This window comes from Canis lupus, chromosome 9, assembly GCF_011100685.1.
Source record: "Canis lupus familiaris isolate Mischka breed German Shepherd chromosome 9, alternate assembly UU_Cfam_GSD_1.0, whole genome shotgun sequence".
NCBI classification, from domain to species: Eukaryota; Metazoa; Chordata; class Mammalia; order Carnivora; family Canidae; genus Canis; species Canis lupus.
The window spans coordinates 52,035,416-52,050,825 of record NC_049230.1 but is presented as its reverse complement, the minus strand read 5'-3'; the positions used below and the strand labels follow the sequence as shown (position 1 = coordinate 52,050,825).

At 39.5% G+C, this 15,410-nt stretch overlaps 1 protein-coding gene across 12 annotated transcripts in view; it reads right to left on the bottom strand.

Moving 5' to 3' along the window:
• Positions 1 to 15,410, bottom strand: part of SETX (senataxin) — an 80,625-nt gene that overhangs the window by 13,517 nt on the left and 51,698 nt on the right. For 9 of the 12 annotated variants that reach the window (XM_038548938.1, XM_038548941.1, XM_038548937.1 and 6 more), the window contains 9 exons: positions 14,845 to 15,012; positions 13,951 to 14,107; positions 10,279 to 10,380; positions 9,961 to 10,076; positions 8,100 to 8,171; positions 5,913 to 6,062; positions 4,765 to 4,872; positions 1,475 to 1,662; positions 361 to 453 (listed from right to left, as the gene is read on the bottom strand). In XM_038548938.1, the coding sequence (XP_038404866.1) occupies positions 361 to 453; positions 1,475 to 1,662; positions 4,765 to 4,872; positions 5,913 to 6,062; positions 8,100 to 8,171; positions 9,961 to 10,076; positions 10,279 to 10,380; positions 13,951 to 14,107; positions 14,845 to 15,012 (1,154 nt within the window). The remainder of the gene's footprint in view (positions 1 to 360; positions 454 to 1,474; positions 1,663 to 4,764; positions 4,873 to 5,912; positions 6,063 to 8,099; positions 8,172 to 9,960; positions 10,077 to 10,278; positions 10,381 to 13,950; positions 14,108 to 14,844; positions 15,013 to 15,410) is intronic. The other 3 variants (XR_005364869.1, XR_005364868.1, XM_038548946.1) reach the window with 1 other exon arrangement.

Sequence of the window (15,410 nt, the reverse complement as noted above, 5' to 3'; positions counted from 1 at the left end):
ATTTTCTTGGTGATAGCTTGATGATTACCCAGGTATGTCTGTCTCGCCTCTTAGATCACAAAAGCCATGCACTGGGGCCATGTCTGTCTTACTCACAGCTGTGATCTTAGCATGTACTTACTCAAGTGCTTACCATGCTAGGGATTACGATTCTCGTTATACAGTTAAGAAGAACTAAAAGGCCGAATTGTACAGAGAAAGAGATTAGTAATTTGCAATAAAAAAAAGGAAAAGCTAGTAGCCTAGGTACAGAAGAATGTGCACTAGCATTGGGCAGAGAGATGTAGAAAAAATGTTTTCCGTGTAAATATGAAAATAACTGTGGGACTATCACCAGGGATTAGAGAGAGGAGAACATACTCATTATCCCGTCTTTCTGAACCGTCTCCGACATCAAACACCAGGTAAGGTTGAAATGGCCAGTCTGATGAACACCGATTGGTTTCAGTCTGTCTACAAAAAAGCAGCCACCATTCAGAAGATAAGTTATAAGAAAATGTTTTCTTTTTCTTACTAATTTTTTGTTAGGGAGGGAGTTGGGAATAAGAAATACTTTATTTGACCAAAATGTGTTTTAGCGAAAGGTAAAAAACAAATTTTATTTCTGTTCTAGGTGAGGGAGAGTGATCTCCCTGTAACTAAAGATAACTGCAATTAAAATGTCACTCCCGATATAGTTAAGTGAGAAAAAAGCAAGACAGTCCCCAACTTAGGGGACTTAACAATTTTTCAACTTTACTATGGTACAAAGGCAATATACATTTTGGTGGAAACTGTACTTGGAATTTTGAATTTGGATCTTGCCCAGGACTAGCAACACGCAGTACCATCCTCTCACGAGATGCTGGGCAGCAGAGAGCTACTACTCCCAGTCAGCCCCACAGTCACAATGGCAACCAACCTCTACGCTGACAACTGTTCTGTCACCAACAGTACAGTACTCAATAAATTATACAAGATACCCAATACTTTATTACAAAATAGGCTTTGTATTAAATGATTTTTGCCTAACTGTAGGCTAATATAAGTGTTCTGAGCACATCTGAGTAGACGAGACTATGTTTGGTAGCTTAGGTGTATTAAATGCAATTCTGACTTATGATACGTTTAGTGGGACATAACTCCGCCGTTAAGTCAAAAAAGATCTGTACTATGCAGAGTATGGTGTGATGCTTTTTTTCAAAAATTTAGAAAGTGAAAAAGTAAAAAAAGATATGCATAGTACAAGGACTGGAAATAGATATACCAAGATGTTACCAGTGATTATTTCTGGGTAGCATAAATAAGGGCAATGTTCTCTTCTTTTTTATCTGCATTTGCTAAAATCAACATGGCTTTTGTAATTAGGAAAAATTATTAAACCTTTGATTTATGCTTTTTATGACAAAACATAAGAACACAGTAAAATAACTATTCTTCCCAAGCACCTAAGCCTACAAATCAAATAAGCTAATGAGCAATGAATGGAACTCACCTATTTGTTTTCAAGCTTCTGTTATAAACATAATTAGAGGGGAAGAGACATATGTCTGGATGCATCCTGTACTGAACAGTCAACTGTAAAACAGGCAGCCTGCCGATCATATTGTGCTCCACATTGTCTTCTAGCAGCTTGTAGAAGCGTGCCATCATTGATTGGTCATAGCCATATTCCTGTGCTTTCTGCAAAGGGACAGAATAACAATTTCCAAGCATCTGTCTATACTTTTCCCACTATTATAAAAACAGTGACTGAGCTCTAATATGTAAACAGCGAGGTTTAAGGTTTAAGTGAAAACAGCAACATAAGATGACCAACAACCACAGATTCAGATCAAGATGTTTCTGACTTCAGGCCTTGAAAAGCCATGTAGCATGACTATACAAGTTTATTTACAAAACCCACATACTGATCATGTGATCTGGGGGGCTTGGCTGGCTCAGTTGGTAGAGCATGCAACCCTTGATCTCAGGGTTGTGAGTTCAAGCCTCATGTTGAGCATGGCACCTACTTCCTTTAAAGAAGGAAGGAAAAAAAGGAAAAGGAAAAGGAAAAGATGTGACCTTGTAATGGCCATAAGCAAAGCTATTTTAATGCTAACAGAGGTCACCTAAAAGAACCAATGATAAAAGAAACAACTGCAATACAGATTTTAACAATTATTTCTAAGGTATTCTCTCACAAATGGAAATATTGGCTGTCATTGTACACAAGACTTTTTATTTTTATTTTTTAAGGTTTTGTTTATTTATTCATGAGAGATGCAGAGAGAGAGAGAGAGAGAGAGAGAGAGAGAGGCAGAGACACAGGCAGAGGGAGAAACAGACTCCATGCAGGAAGCCTGACGCAGGACTTGATCCTGGGTCTCCTGGATCACGCCCTGGGCTGAAGGCGGTGCTAAACAGCTGAGCCACCCAGACTGCCCACACACAAGCCTTTTTAAAAGACCAATCTCCTCATTCATCCATCCATCCAATATACATTGAGCACCTAAAATTTGGGGTGCTGAGACTGCTAAGGTGAATGAGATCAAGTGCCACAGAATTTCCAGTGGGCGGGACAGACAACTGACAGTAATTACTAAGTTGATTTCATAAACCCATTAATGAGTTGATCTGAAAAATCAGTGACCTAAAAGACAAATGAGGAGACAGTTTTAAGCTGTACCCAGGGATATATTTTTCAATGTCAACATCATACAAATATTCAAAAAGTATTACGGTCTTAAATAATCTAGAAGCAAATGTGCACTGAAAAATGCCCTAAGACAATGGATATGCGCTCTTCACACGTGATGCTGCAAGACACGTGTGAAGTTTGAAAAACCTATTTCACAAATAATGAGTGAGCGGAGGAAAAAGGCATTACTTCCTAAATCATAGGTTGTTTCTATATGTGATTTTAAAGAGGTTTGTGTAAGTAAAAAAAAGTATTATTAGTAGACGTTCAACAATTTTATCTACATCCTCAGAAGTTGATCTGTTCATAAGTTAGCTAAAACCTATTTTGAATCTTCTCTCTTGAGGAAAAGAAAAGGGTATAGTTCCACTTGTAGAAAAAAACTGAGTTTATCCTACAGAATAACACAGATTCCTATGTTTCTGTCAAGGAAGGATATTCCTGATCTATTTACTGACTGGAAAAAAGACAACTTGGTACAGAATGCTTCTGCTCCCTTTAAAGCAAACCTTACATATATATACAACCACACACAAGTCTTACAACAACCACACACAAGTCTTACAGCCACCTGATATACCATAACTTAGTGACTTATTTACTTCTGTTACCCCATAGATGCAAACTCCATAAGGGCAAGGATTTTTCCTGTTTTCCTCACCTTCTTAACATCAGCACCTAAAACAGTACTTGAATTAGGCTTGGCACTCAATGAATACTGAGAGAAAGAAATAAATAAACAAACACACGCCCAGCAAAATCTGTTAAAATACTCACTGAACTGTTCACAGTAATTCTCCTTAGAAACAGGTAGACAGAAAAGCATGTTGAGAAAATTAACTCTGTAACTGTTTTCTAATTTTTTCTCATAAGCCTATATTGCTTCTGTAGTAAAAATAAAAAGCCCAAACAGATTTTTCTCATTTTTGCTGCTTTTATCAATCACCATAGAAGGCAGTAAAGTTGGGGCCCATCAACAATCCCTTTTCAGTACATGCTGAGGTCCTGGGAGAAATCAGTAAATTTGTGAAATGCTGTGTTATTTACTTTTTATTAAAATAAAAGAAATGCAATACTGAGTTGGTTCTTCATTATTTTCCATGAACAAAATCACCTGCAGCTTTTCCCTACTGACACAGCTCTCCACTCAGAGACAAGTGTGCTTCTAGGACAACGCCCTAGCACAATCACACACGTGTGCTCAGATGTGAGGGACCACACAATCATTTTCAGTAACTGAAGTCAAAACACAGTAATGACAACAATACCCACTTGCTTTCATTCCCCAACTGAACAGAAATGCTGTTAAATGATCTGTCCTCTGGTTGTTAATGCATCCATTATTCTGTATGTATTAGTGAAATATACAACTATTATTAAATTCGGAGCCATGGTCTACACCTATTCAGATTACCCAAAACAACTACTAAGTCCCATTCTGGTATGCATTTCAATGAGCCTCTAAGAGCCTGTGAGATAACAGAGAGGAGCAGGCCACAGCAGAGATGCTGGCTGGTCCTTCCCACATGCGGGGCTCATTGCTCCTTTTCTTTTCCTGAAGCTGCACTTCCAGAGGATGGGAGAGGCAAGGCGTTTTTTTTTTTTTTCTTCTTCTACGACAAGACACAGAACTCTAAAACTGGAAATGTACTCTAAAAGTACATTTAAAGTACTCTTTAAAATGTTTTCCTCAAATTTGCATACATTTAAATATAAATCAGGAGGTTAGGAAACGTAAAATTTTTATTACTGTTTTGGTGTTTGTGTTACTAAAATGGACTGGATACAGCCCTTAAAATTTAAATCACATGCTGCCTTTCCCAAAGAAAAAGCCCAACACACACACACGGAACATGGTCGTTCTCATCTTCTGGTCCCTGACGCTCACACTGCTCAGGTCACACATGCACATAAGCACAATCAGGAACAAAGGGACATTTTCACAGACCTTTACTATTAAAATTCAAACAGTGGTTCTCTTTTCTTAGCCATTCCCTACCTTTCCCTCCAAGTAAGAGGTGATGATCCAAGAAAAGCCTCCTCCAAACACAAGAACAAAAAAGGCTCTTCTACTTTAAAGTGGTATGAATGTGAAACTAACTTACCATAGAAATGACGGTGGGAGGGAGCTGTTTAGGATCTCCTACGAGGATGAGCTTGTTACAACGATGGATGAGCGGAGTCAGAGTCTCAACCTCACAAGACTGACCGGCCTTAGGAAAAAAGTATAGAATGAGAAAGTATTCTTAATCATCTTTGCTGTTTCTTTATCCATGTACACTTTATCTAATTTACAAAAGTTGGAACATTCAGACAAGTATCACATTTTCTCCTCCTGCCTTGAGTATCAAAAATAAGGATTTCTGAGTGTATTTGTCATGATGAGCACCAAGTGATTAAAATAACTTAAAAATGAGAAATGAGAAAAATGATAAAAAAAAATAAGGACTTTTTTTTAGTTAGAAAATAAAATAGCAACAACAGAAACACTCTAAACAATCAGAAAGAACCACCGCACTTGTGCCATTAAGTCAGCACCACTTGGGTGCCATGACCACTTGGGAACCAGCCATGAGCAGGAAGGAGTGTAATGCCCCAAGCTCTGTTCTTTGTTCCTGCTGGGCACATGCCCAAGTGAACTGCGGGGCTGTGTGTCCCTCTCTATCTGCTACCCCCTTTCTTCCTCGTTCCCTGTAGGCCTCATCATCTGCAAGACTCAAGCTTTCCTTCTATGACATTTTCTTCAATTATTTTATCACTTCCAAGCTTTCTGTTCTTTGGTTTTGGTGAAACTGGATCTTGGATTGATCCTCTGTATCTCATTTTCCGTGTCTTTTCTCTTCTGGCTCTACATTCTGGCAAACGGCTAGTGCCCAACAAATGTCTGCTCAGTGAATGAACTACGAATAAAGGATGTTAACTAAAAATATTGTGGCTTGGGGCTGTCCAAAGTTATATTAAAACTGCTTCAAAAGGGAACCAGAGCTATTCCAAGCAGAAGCGAGATACTTCTTGGGAAGGATCTGCTGGGAATAATCAGGCATCCTTAAGACTATAATCCCAATTCTGGAAAAGCCATTTTAACTGTGGGGGGCCATCAGCAGCATGTTTCAACCTCAGAGACTACACATACATGACAGCAGGTAAAAGCTAGTTGCAAAGGCCTCTGCTCTCCCTATCTTGGGAGGAGCATGGTTCCCCCAGACTCGCTCTCACAGTACCATCCAAGTCATACGGCCAACTACCTACTGACCTCATCGACAATGACACAACTGAAGGGGACACCCCCTTGCCCACGAAAAGCAGACTCAAGCAGTAAACCACCACTCGTGCTCAATGTGCAGCAGATAACATGGGACTCTAAGATGATGATGCTCTGTGTTTTTTGTGGGCGTCCTTGAACCTAAGACAACAAAGAAAGGTTAATCGATATTTAGCTACATAGAAATTCAATTATGATAGGCCTATTTTTACTATAAAATGTCCACCATTTATTATGCAAAGATATTTAGGCAAGTGCTGAGGGGAAACCTCAAGTCTAGAGAATGGCAGAAACCCCTCGAGAGAATGCTGCTCTGCTCTACAGTCTAAGCTCAGAACAGGATTTTAGCACACTAGGAAAAATAAATTCAGGCTTGATTTGGTCAAAGCAAATTACAATTCTTACAGCAGATGTATGTAGGCAGGTATCAGAATGCGTAGAGATAGTTGTGAAGCAATTATCTGAGTTAAACTAGGGTCAAAACTCAGCTTGAACATATATTTTTCTGTTTTTAAGTATATAATATTCTTTCTTTTACAATAGCTTGTACCAACAACAATGCTGTGAAAATGAGGAGCACTCTGCCTGCACAATAGGAAGACTACCTCGGTCTATCCCTGCCACACAGATACCATCATTGGCACCAGACAGTGCAAGTCCCTCTAACGTCCAAGCTAATAAACCAGTGTTATTATCAGAGATTCTATGAGCCTGCTGGTTCATCCCCATGCATTTGTTCAACCACAGACTTGGACCCCCAAGCACGTGTGTAAGCTTCAGGGAGACGGTGGCAACTGTGGCGCTCCCAGGAGCACCGTGAGAGCATGGTCATATATATACCTTTCCTCTCAGCCATCAACTGAGGGAAACTGACAAGTACAATTAATTCTTTTTTTTCTTTTTAAGATTTTATTTTTTCATGAGAGACACAGAGACACAGGCAGAGAGAGAAGCAGGCTCCATTCAGGGAGCCCGATGTGGGACTCAATCCCCGAACTCCAGGATCAGCCCTGAGCCGAAGGCAGACGCTCAACCGCTGAGCCACCCAGGCGTCCCAACTACAATTAATTCAATGGCCTACAGAACAAGGTGATGAGCAGCAAACTTGCCACAATATATGCAAATACAGACTTCATCCTTAAATTTGAGAAGATTAATCTCGGGCTCAGATTAATTTTAATAAAAACCTTTCCACATAATTTTTTATTTAAATGAATAAACAACTAATGGAAATATGGATTAAGTTCAACTATATTTATTCAGCTCTATTGGGAAGGCTAACAAATACATTCAAGAGAAAAATCTCAGCTTAAAAATACTAATACTGTTACCAGCTGCTATATATAACCTGTTCTCCCTGACCCCCACTGGTTTATTAGGGCTGCAATCTGGTGATGAGGATATACATCTGACTCTTCCCAGCTTTGATTAATCTAAATCTTGTTCCTTTTTTTTTTTTTTTTTTTAAGAATTTTAAGTTCTATGCCCAACGTGGGGCTCAAACTCATAACCCCAAGATCGAGTCACATGCTCCACCGACTGAGCCAGCCAGGTGCCCCGTGGTACTTTTATATCCAAAGAATACTAGGGAAGATGTGACACATGCTACAGATTCTTACAATCAAAAACAAATGTAAGTTTATGCTTTCAGCTAAGAATTGTAAAACACTTAGTTTGTACTTTCTTATGCAAAATCCCTAGCCACTGTCACTCTACTTGAATCCAGACATGTGATCTTCCTTTCCTTCTTTTTTTGTGTGTGTGTCCCTGGGTGGGCACAAATTTTATTTTCTTTTTGATAGGGAAAACACCTTCAAATCTACTTTCACTAACTATTCATCTGATGATAATTATCATAATGCACTTTTTAGTGGTGGGGCCATGAGGAGCACATAACAAGGGAGTTTAATACTTACCCAGACCTAGAAAAGAACAAGGTATTTTAAAATCACCTCTTTCTCAGAAATCTCAGGTGATGGTAAGAATTATTAGGCTGAAGCAAAAAAAGCAAATGTACACGTACATAACTGTACCATTTTCTCTACTTTAACATTTAAAAAAGTTTTTCATAATAAACATTTTAAATGCAATTGAGAAAAGCCCATCAGTTGTGTGAAATAATTCATAATAAAGAGAAAGAGAGAAAAGCCTGGAAAATGCTACAGGTGAACCACTTACCTCCTTAATTTTGGAAGCTAGTTCCTGCCTCTCTTTTGAAACTTTCGCAATTTTTTCATCTAATTCTTGCCTCTGGAAAAGGTTAGAGTAGAATCATTAAAGTTAAACCGATCATTTTAAAAAGCTTTCCAGTTGACTGCCTTGCATTCAAGTGACACTACAATCTGCCCAACAGACATGCTATTCACTCAGTTCCTTCTCTCTTCACCAACAGAGCCCTGACACCCATGCTGTGCTGCTCCCACACTACCCTGTGGTACTGAAACCTCACATCCATCTTGTCTGGCCAAGCAGCCTACAGAGACCTTCCTTGGACACCAGCCCTCACAGAAACACAGGCCCCAGGCAGGAAAGCAGCCACAGTCCCAGCAAATGGAAGATCCAACAGGACTCCCCAGTTGCCCTCATGACCAGCAGTCTTCCCTGCCTCTGGCACCTGTGTGCCTTATGCATCCCCATGTAGCTTATCAAAACCCCACTCTTGTGGTCTGAGTTGACCAATCCAGCCCTAGCCCAGAACCCCCAAAGCACCCCACCCACAGATCCCTAACAAAGATGTGTGCCCCAGATCCTGCCTCTCTGCACTCTGCCTTGACCTCCTTGTGTGGCCCCTTGAGGCAGGACGAGTACTTCCTCCAGAACCTATGAGTAATAAACTTTTAATTCCCATTTCTCTGTGGGGTGCCAGACCACAGAGAAATTAAGCATTAATTTGATAAACCCTTAACCCCGTACAAGATTCCATTCTGTCCAGTGTCCCCCATGTGTGCTATTCTGTCTAAGCAGTCCAACCCCTGGGACTCATTTCTCTATGAATTTTTGGGTGCTTCAAATAGGTTATTAATCACATCCCAGTCACTCCTCTAGCCACAGTGATGGGCATATAACACAGGCCTGGTAAACTATGGTTCACATTTCCTTAAACAGGGATTAGACCTGTACACCCAGGGACTAGTCAAACTCCTTCCATGGAACTGATGAATGGGTAGTGTGGAAAGCAACCCCTTCCATCCCTATGGGTTTTCTTTTCTTTCTTTAAGATTTATTTGAGAGAAAGAGTGCCTGCCTGCACAGTCAGGGGGGTGGGGAGAGGAGGAAGAGAAGCAGACTCCCTGCTGAGCATGGAGCCCAACTCGGAGCTCAATCCCACAACCGTGAGATCATGACTTGAGCCAAAATCAAAAGTTGGATGCTCAATCCCACAACCGTGAGATCATGACTTGAGCCAGAATCAAAAGTTGGATGCTTAACCAACTGAGCCACCCAGGCACCCTTCCCAAGGGTTTTCTAAGCTGGGGTGGTGGTACCCAGAATGGTGGCACTTGTCTTTTCCAAGATGAGAAATGTCTAACACACAGAAAAACAAATCAAAGAATGGAGAAATGACATCATCTGAGCCTCTGGATCCAGGTACACAGGTACACTTAATCACTCCCAGAGCTCCTAGGTATATGAGTCCATGAATTCCCTCTTTGTCTAACTTGGGTTTAACTTGCAACTAAAAGATATCTAATAAATTCGCTACAGCTTTAATATAAGGCAGGCAACAGCAAACTACAGGCTGTGGGCCAAATTCAGCTCACCATTTGTTTTTATAAATAAAGTTTTATTGGAACATAGCCACATCCATTTGTTTATGTATTATCTATCACTACTTTTATGCTACCACAGCAGAATTGAGTAGTTGAAACAGAGTAAACTTTGGCCTGCAAAGTCTAAGTTATTTATTACCTTTCCTTTTTAGAAAAAGTCTGTTAATCCCTAATATAAGGCAATGATAAAACAATGAGATCAAATACTCATCAGTAGCTTGTGTTCTTATCAACTATTAAAAAATATTCACCAAGAAATGTTTAGATACCTGTATTTCCCTTCCACCTCGGCATAAAGCACGTTGGCGGGAAAGTTCATCAAGTTGACGATCCAGAAATTCCTTTCTTCTGTGCATCTCCTGAACATGAGAGGGTAAGTCTTTTTCTTAAATAAAATAAAATAAAAAATTATGATTTGAGAATTCTGACAAATACATAAATAAGCATACACAATGAAAAGAAAAACTAGGTCTCAAAGCAAGACTATTTCATCAATTGTCTCCAAAGTACCTTTAATGCCCAAGACTTTACTTATCACGTAAAAGGAATTAGAAGTAATGTTACTATGTGCCTTAATTAGTACTTACTCATTCTGTGGTTAACTTGGCTATCCAAACTGAATTTTAGGACTTCATTATTAATAGACTTTTCTGGACCCAGACGAACTAAATTTATATCTCCACAGTTTCCTGTTGATTAAAAAAATCATACTTACAGATTAATAAGGACACTGCCAACCTATTGGCAAGTAAGCATATTAACAATTAGGGAAGGGAGCCAACATTAATTATATCAACTACACACCTGAACTCCACTAGAGGCTTCATACACATTAGACATTCACTAACCACCCTACACGGTACTTACCATTTCTACCAAATAAAAGCTACAGAGGTTGCATAAACAGGACAGTACAAAGTTGAGACTGAATTGTATCAACATTTCTCAAACTATGTTCTGTACAACATTCCACAGTAAAATACGTTTGGGAAAGGTGAGTAAAATAAGAAACTTCTTAACCACAGGATATTTCAGATATGTAAAGATTTTCATATATTAATACATATTTGAATTTCCAAGAAAGAATCATTTAGTAAAAACTATCAAATCCTTTTCTGTGGTATATTCACAACAAAGTTTTTGAAACTTTATTCCAAACATCATGCTGCTACCCCAGAATCTAAGGGACACAAAGTGCTGGAAATCGTGGAGTAGAGAACTGCCAACACTAGATCTCATTTAAGTGGCTATTAACCACACCTTTATTTTAGGTCACCACATTTTATATGTTATTTAATCTAAAAATCTCCAGCTCCATCATTGCGCTAAAATAGCAATCAGCACTTATCCTAAACTGACACATCACGTACTTCTTCTATTGTCAATCTCCTTCCACTGAATAGGGTTTTGCTGTGGTTGCCAGCTACTTCAGCGGCTGGCACAGAAGTACAATAAATCTAAGTTGAATGAATGAATAACTTATTAAAGCAGATATCTACAACATATTTTTGTTCCTAGTTCAGCTCATTCTTCTAAATTTGAAGCCATAATCTCTGGCCAAGATTTACCTGAAGATTTCAAAACTGCTAACCTACTTGTGTTCCCATGATAAACGAAGACGAAATTACCTGGAAACTCACCCACTACAAACACCTAGAAATGCTCCATAAATTAAAACAGACATCTTTTAAACTGCAGGGTGAGCTCACAGAAATGGAAGAGAAATTCCTAGGAGCCAAAAACAAAGAAAAAGCTCAAAACCAGAATTGAAAGCCCATGAGCTGCAGAGGCTTCCCTGGGGGAACAGGATGAGTTGGGGCTGGTACTGTCTAGGTGCTCAGAATTTTTTTTCCCCATACACTCAATGAAATGCACATATTTAAAAATCTTTAGTTCTACAGAGTTTTGACAAATGTCTATATTGGCAAAACTATCATTCCAATGAAGACAAACTTTATAAGAAGGCTTGGATTTTAAAGACTCCTGGAAAGGAAAAGGGTCTGGAAGAGACAGGAGGATGAAAATGAAGTGAATCTAACTGTGCCGAGGCTTAGCTGGGAAAAACTAAATTCTCTTCCAGGACTTTCCAACCATAGGCCCATGCCACATGCGGATTTAGAGACCAAATATATAATACAGGGAATGACAAAGGTGACCCAATCAAAATACATTGAGAGTTTTAAAATGAGAATACAATGGGCAACCTTGTGCCAATATATTTGAAAACTAAGAGGAAGTGTCAATTTTTCTTGAAAGAAAAAAAAATTAGCCTAATCCACTAAAAGAAAGAAACCTGAATATGCCTATAACAGTTAAAGACATTTGAACAGTAGATTAGAACTTACAATCTGTCAAAAAAGACAACAACACTAAAAACAAATTAATCTTTAAGGAATGGATAATCTCTGTCATATATTAATCATTCCATGAATAAACAAAAAATTCTCCCCAATTCCCTTTTTAAAGTCAGTGTAACAAAAAACAAAGATATGACAAAGGAAAGTCACGGGCCGGCCTCATTCATGAGTACTAGTTTTAAAATCCTAAATAAAATAGCAATCCAGCAATGTGTTAAAAAATAATACATAACCAAGTTGGTCTTACTCTATGAATCAAAGATACTTTAACATTACAAAAACATTGTAGTTTTCCCAATTAACAGATTAAAGAAAAAAGCTTCATGAAAATGCAATAAGAAGAATGCATGCAATAAAATTCAATGGCCCTTCAAGATAGAAACTGACACAGGAACTTCTTTATCTTGATAAAGGGTAAATACTAAACCCCAGAAATCAACACCTACTTAATGGCGAGATGTCCAAGACATTTCTTTAAAGACTCTCAGGGGCAGCCCGGGTGGCTCAGCAGTTTAGTGCCGCCTTCAGCTCAGGGCATGATCTTGGAGCCCCGGGATCGAGTCCCACGTCAGGCTCCCTGTGTGGAGCCTGTTTCTCCCTCTGCCTGTGTCTCTCATGAGTAAATAAAAAATAATAAAATAAAAAATAAAGACTCTCAGGACAGCTTTTCAGTAGTGAAAAGAAGTGATATGAATGCAGTGTAAAAGACCAAAGTTCTTTCCTACAGCCAGAAGACACTATTTTCTAACAAAATTGAAGGGCAACCCCAGTGGCGCAAAGGTTTACCGCCGCCTGCAGCTTAGGGCGTGATCCTGGAGACCTGGGATCGAGTCCCACGTCAGCCTCCTGCATGGAGCCTGCTTCTCCCTCCTCCTGTGTCTTTGCCTCTCTCTCTCTCTATGTCTATCATAAATAAATCTTTAAAAAAAAAAAACAAAAAACACTAAAGTTGAAGATCCAACCCGGATGCCTACGTGGCCTTGTCCTGATCCTAGCCCTGCTGGGCTGTCAGCACACATGTGAGAGTGCTCACCTTTCCTCAGCCAGGGAAATGTTAAAATCACATCAATGCATATGCATGGGAGCCGTTCCAGAGCATGTAAACTGTTAGAACCACTTCCGAGAAGAATCTAGCACTACCTAGAAAACTGAAGATGCACAAATCCTTCAACCCAGAATTTTTACTTCCAGGTCTACTTATGCAAGATCAAGGTTTTTTTTATAAACTCTTGACCTATCACATGAAGTCCACTTGACATCAAACCCAATACAGAACTCACACACCTCCCCAATGAAAACAGTACCTATTTGCCCTCACCACCTGTATCTCACTGGAGAGAGTACAGTAAACAAACCCCCAAACCTTCGCCTTCATGGGGCTCATTATACTCTAGCTGTACTTACTACACAGAGGTTCTCTCACCTCTGGTCATTTCTAGTGAATAGAAGCTTCTGCTAGAGTTCTCCACATCCCCCTTTATCCTTTCCCATGGCTAACTCCTAATTGCTCTGCAGGATTCATCTCAGACATCATTTCTTCCAGAAGCTTTCCCTAACCCTCCCATGACTGGACCAAGGGCCGTTTTAAGGTGTCTGAGAGCAGCCACATCTTACTTTTCTTATAGAACGTATAGCTTTATACTCTAATTGCCCACTGATCTGCTTCCTCATTACTGTCTCTTGGAAGGTTTCACTGTTGAAATGTCAGTACTTAGCACAGTGCCTTGGCACAGAGTTAAGTGCTCAATAAAATCTGCTAGATGAATTGATGAGTACATATGCGCCACAGCCCCAAGCAGAAGTTACTACTCAAACTGGCTTGCTCTTTGGCATTCAAAATTGACCATACTAAACACTGAGAATAAAACCAAAAACAAATTAAAAGCCATATAAGTATCATACCCAAAGGATTCTTCTTGTCTTTACATTTTTCTTTAAATTCAAGGATGATTTTTTTCATAAGTTCATCAACAGCTGCGTTGGAAGGTGCACACACAAGGACACGGTTTTGTTTGATTTTGGCATTGGAGTTTTCATCTGAATGCCCTTTCCTCTGGTTCTACAATTTGACACACACATGCCAAACAGACAAAAAATACTGATGAGCTTTGTTACAGAGTTTTCCAGTTTTTTTCTACTTCCATTATGTTTGAAAGCTCCTCCTCCTTACGAATATTTAAAAATAAGTAAGAGGGGAATCCCTGGGTGGCCCAGTGGTTTAGCACCTGCCTTCGGCCCAGGGTGTGATCCTAGAGTCCCGGGATTGAGTCCCACATCAGGCTCCCTGCATGGGGCCTGCTTCTCCCTCTGCCTGTGCCTCTGCCTCTCTCTTTCTCATGAATAAATAAATAAAATCTTAAAAATAAATAAATAAAGTAAGAGCACCTACATCTTTACATGGACATTAAAATTACTCTAGCAGGACACTTTATCATAGCTTCCCTGAGCCTCACTTCATGTCCACTTATTTTACTCCATATTCAATCCAACCAAAACGTAGCCCAGCAATACAATACAATCCAGACAGTTTCCTGGCATTACACATGACCCATAACAAAGCCAGGAGGCCACCATTCTAGCCCTTCAGAACACTGTCACACAGGCCAGCATTTTCTGCCCTCTTCACTCTTTATACCCTCTCTCCTGCTACCTCTTTCTCTGATATGGTTTCACATGGTATCAGAAAGATACACACAGTGCAGGGGAAAAGACCGATAGTAGTTATTTACACATATCAGTTAATCTGTGTGTAACAATGCTCTCAGCAAACAACAATGACACCCTCACATACTCTACCTCTGTCAGGAGGCGGTACAGGAGGCCAACAATAGTTTTTGATTTCCCTGTTCCTGGTGGTCCATGAATCAGACAGATCTTGGCAACTGACGGGGAGTGTTTGACCATGGCATATGCAGTTTCTATTGCTTTCTTTTGGTCTTCATTGAAATCTCTTAAGTAGGCGACCTGTGCAAAAGACATTAGTGAAAATGAGTTGCTCTTCCTGGAGTGGCAAGAAGAGGAAACCTCCGTTTGAATTTCTTCTAACCTTTATAAAACAGAAGGTTTGATGATGATCACCCAAAATGACCTTTAATCTAAAGAAACAATTTCACTACTATCAAGTTATTTATGAGTGTCTGCAGGCTTCACCCCATCTACAACTACTATAACTGCATTTGTATTTGTGGTTCTTACAAAGAGGATCACAATAAACTGTTCTATACTTTTCTTCTATTTATTTTTTCCTTAGACGATAAAAAAAATTCCAAGACTTTCTTTCCTAACTCAAGTGCTACAGTGGAAAGAGCACAGATTTTGGGTCAGATCTAAACTTAAACCTCAGCTTCACTCACAAAAGCTAG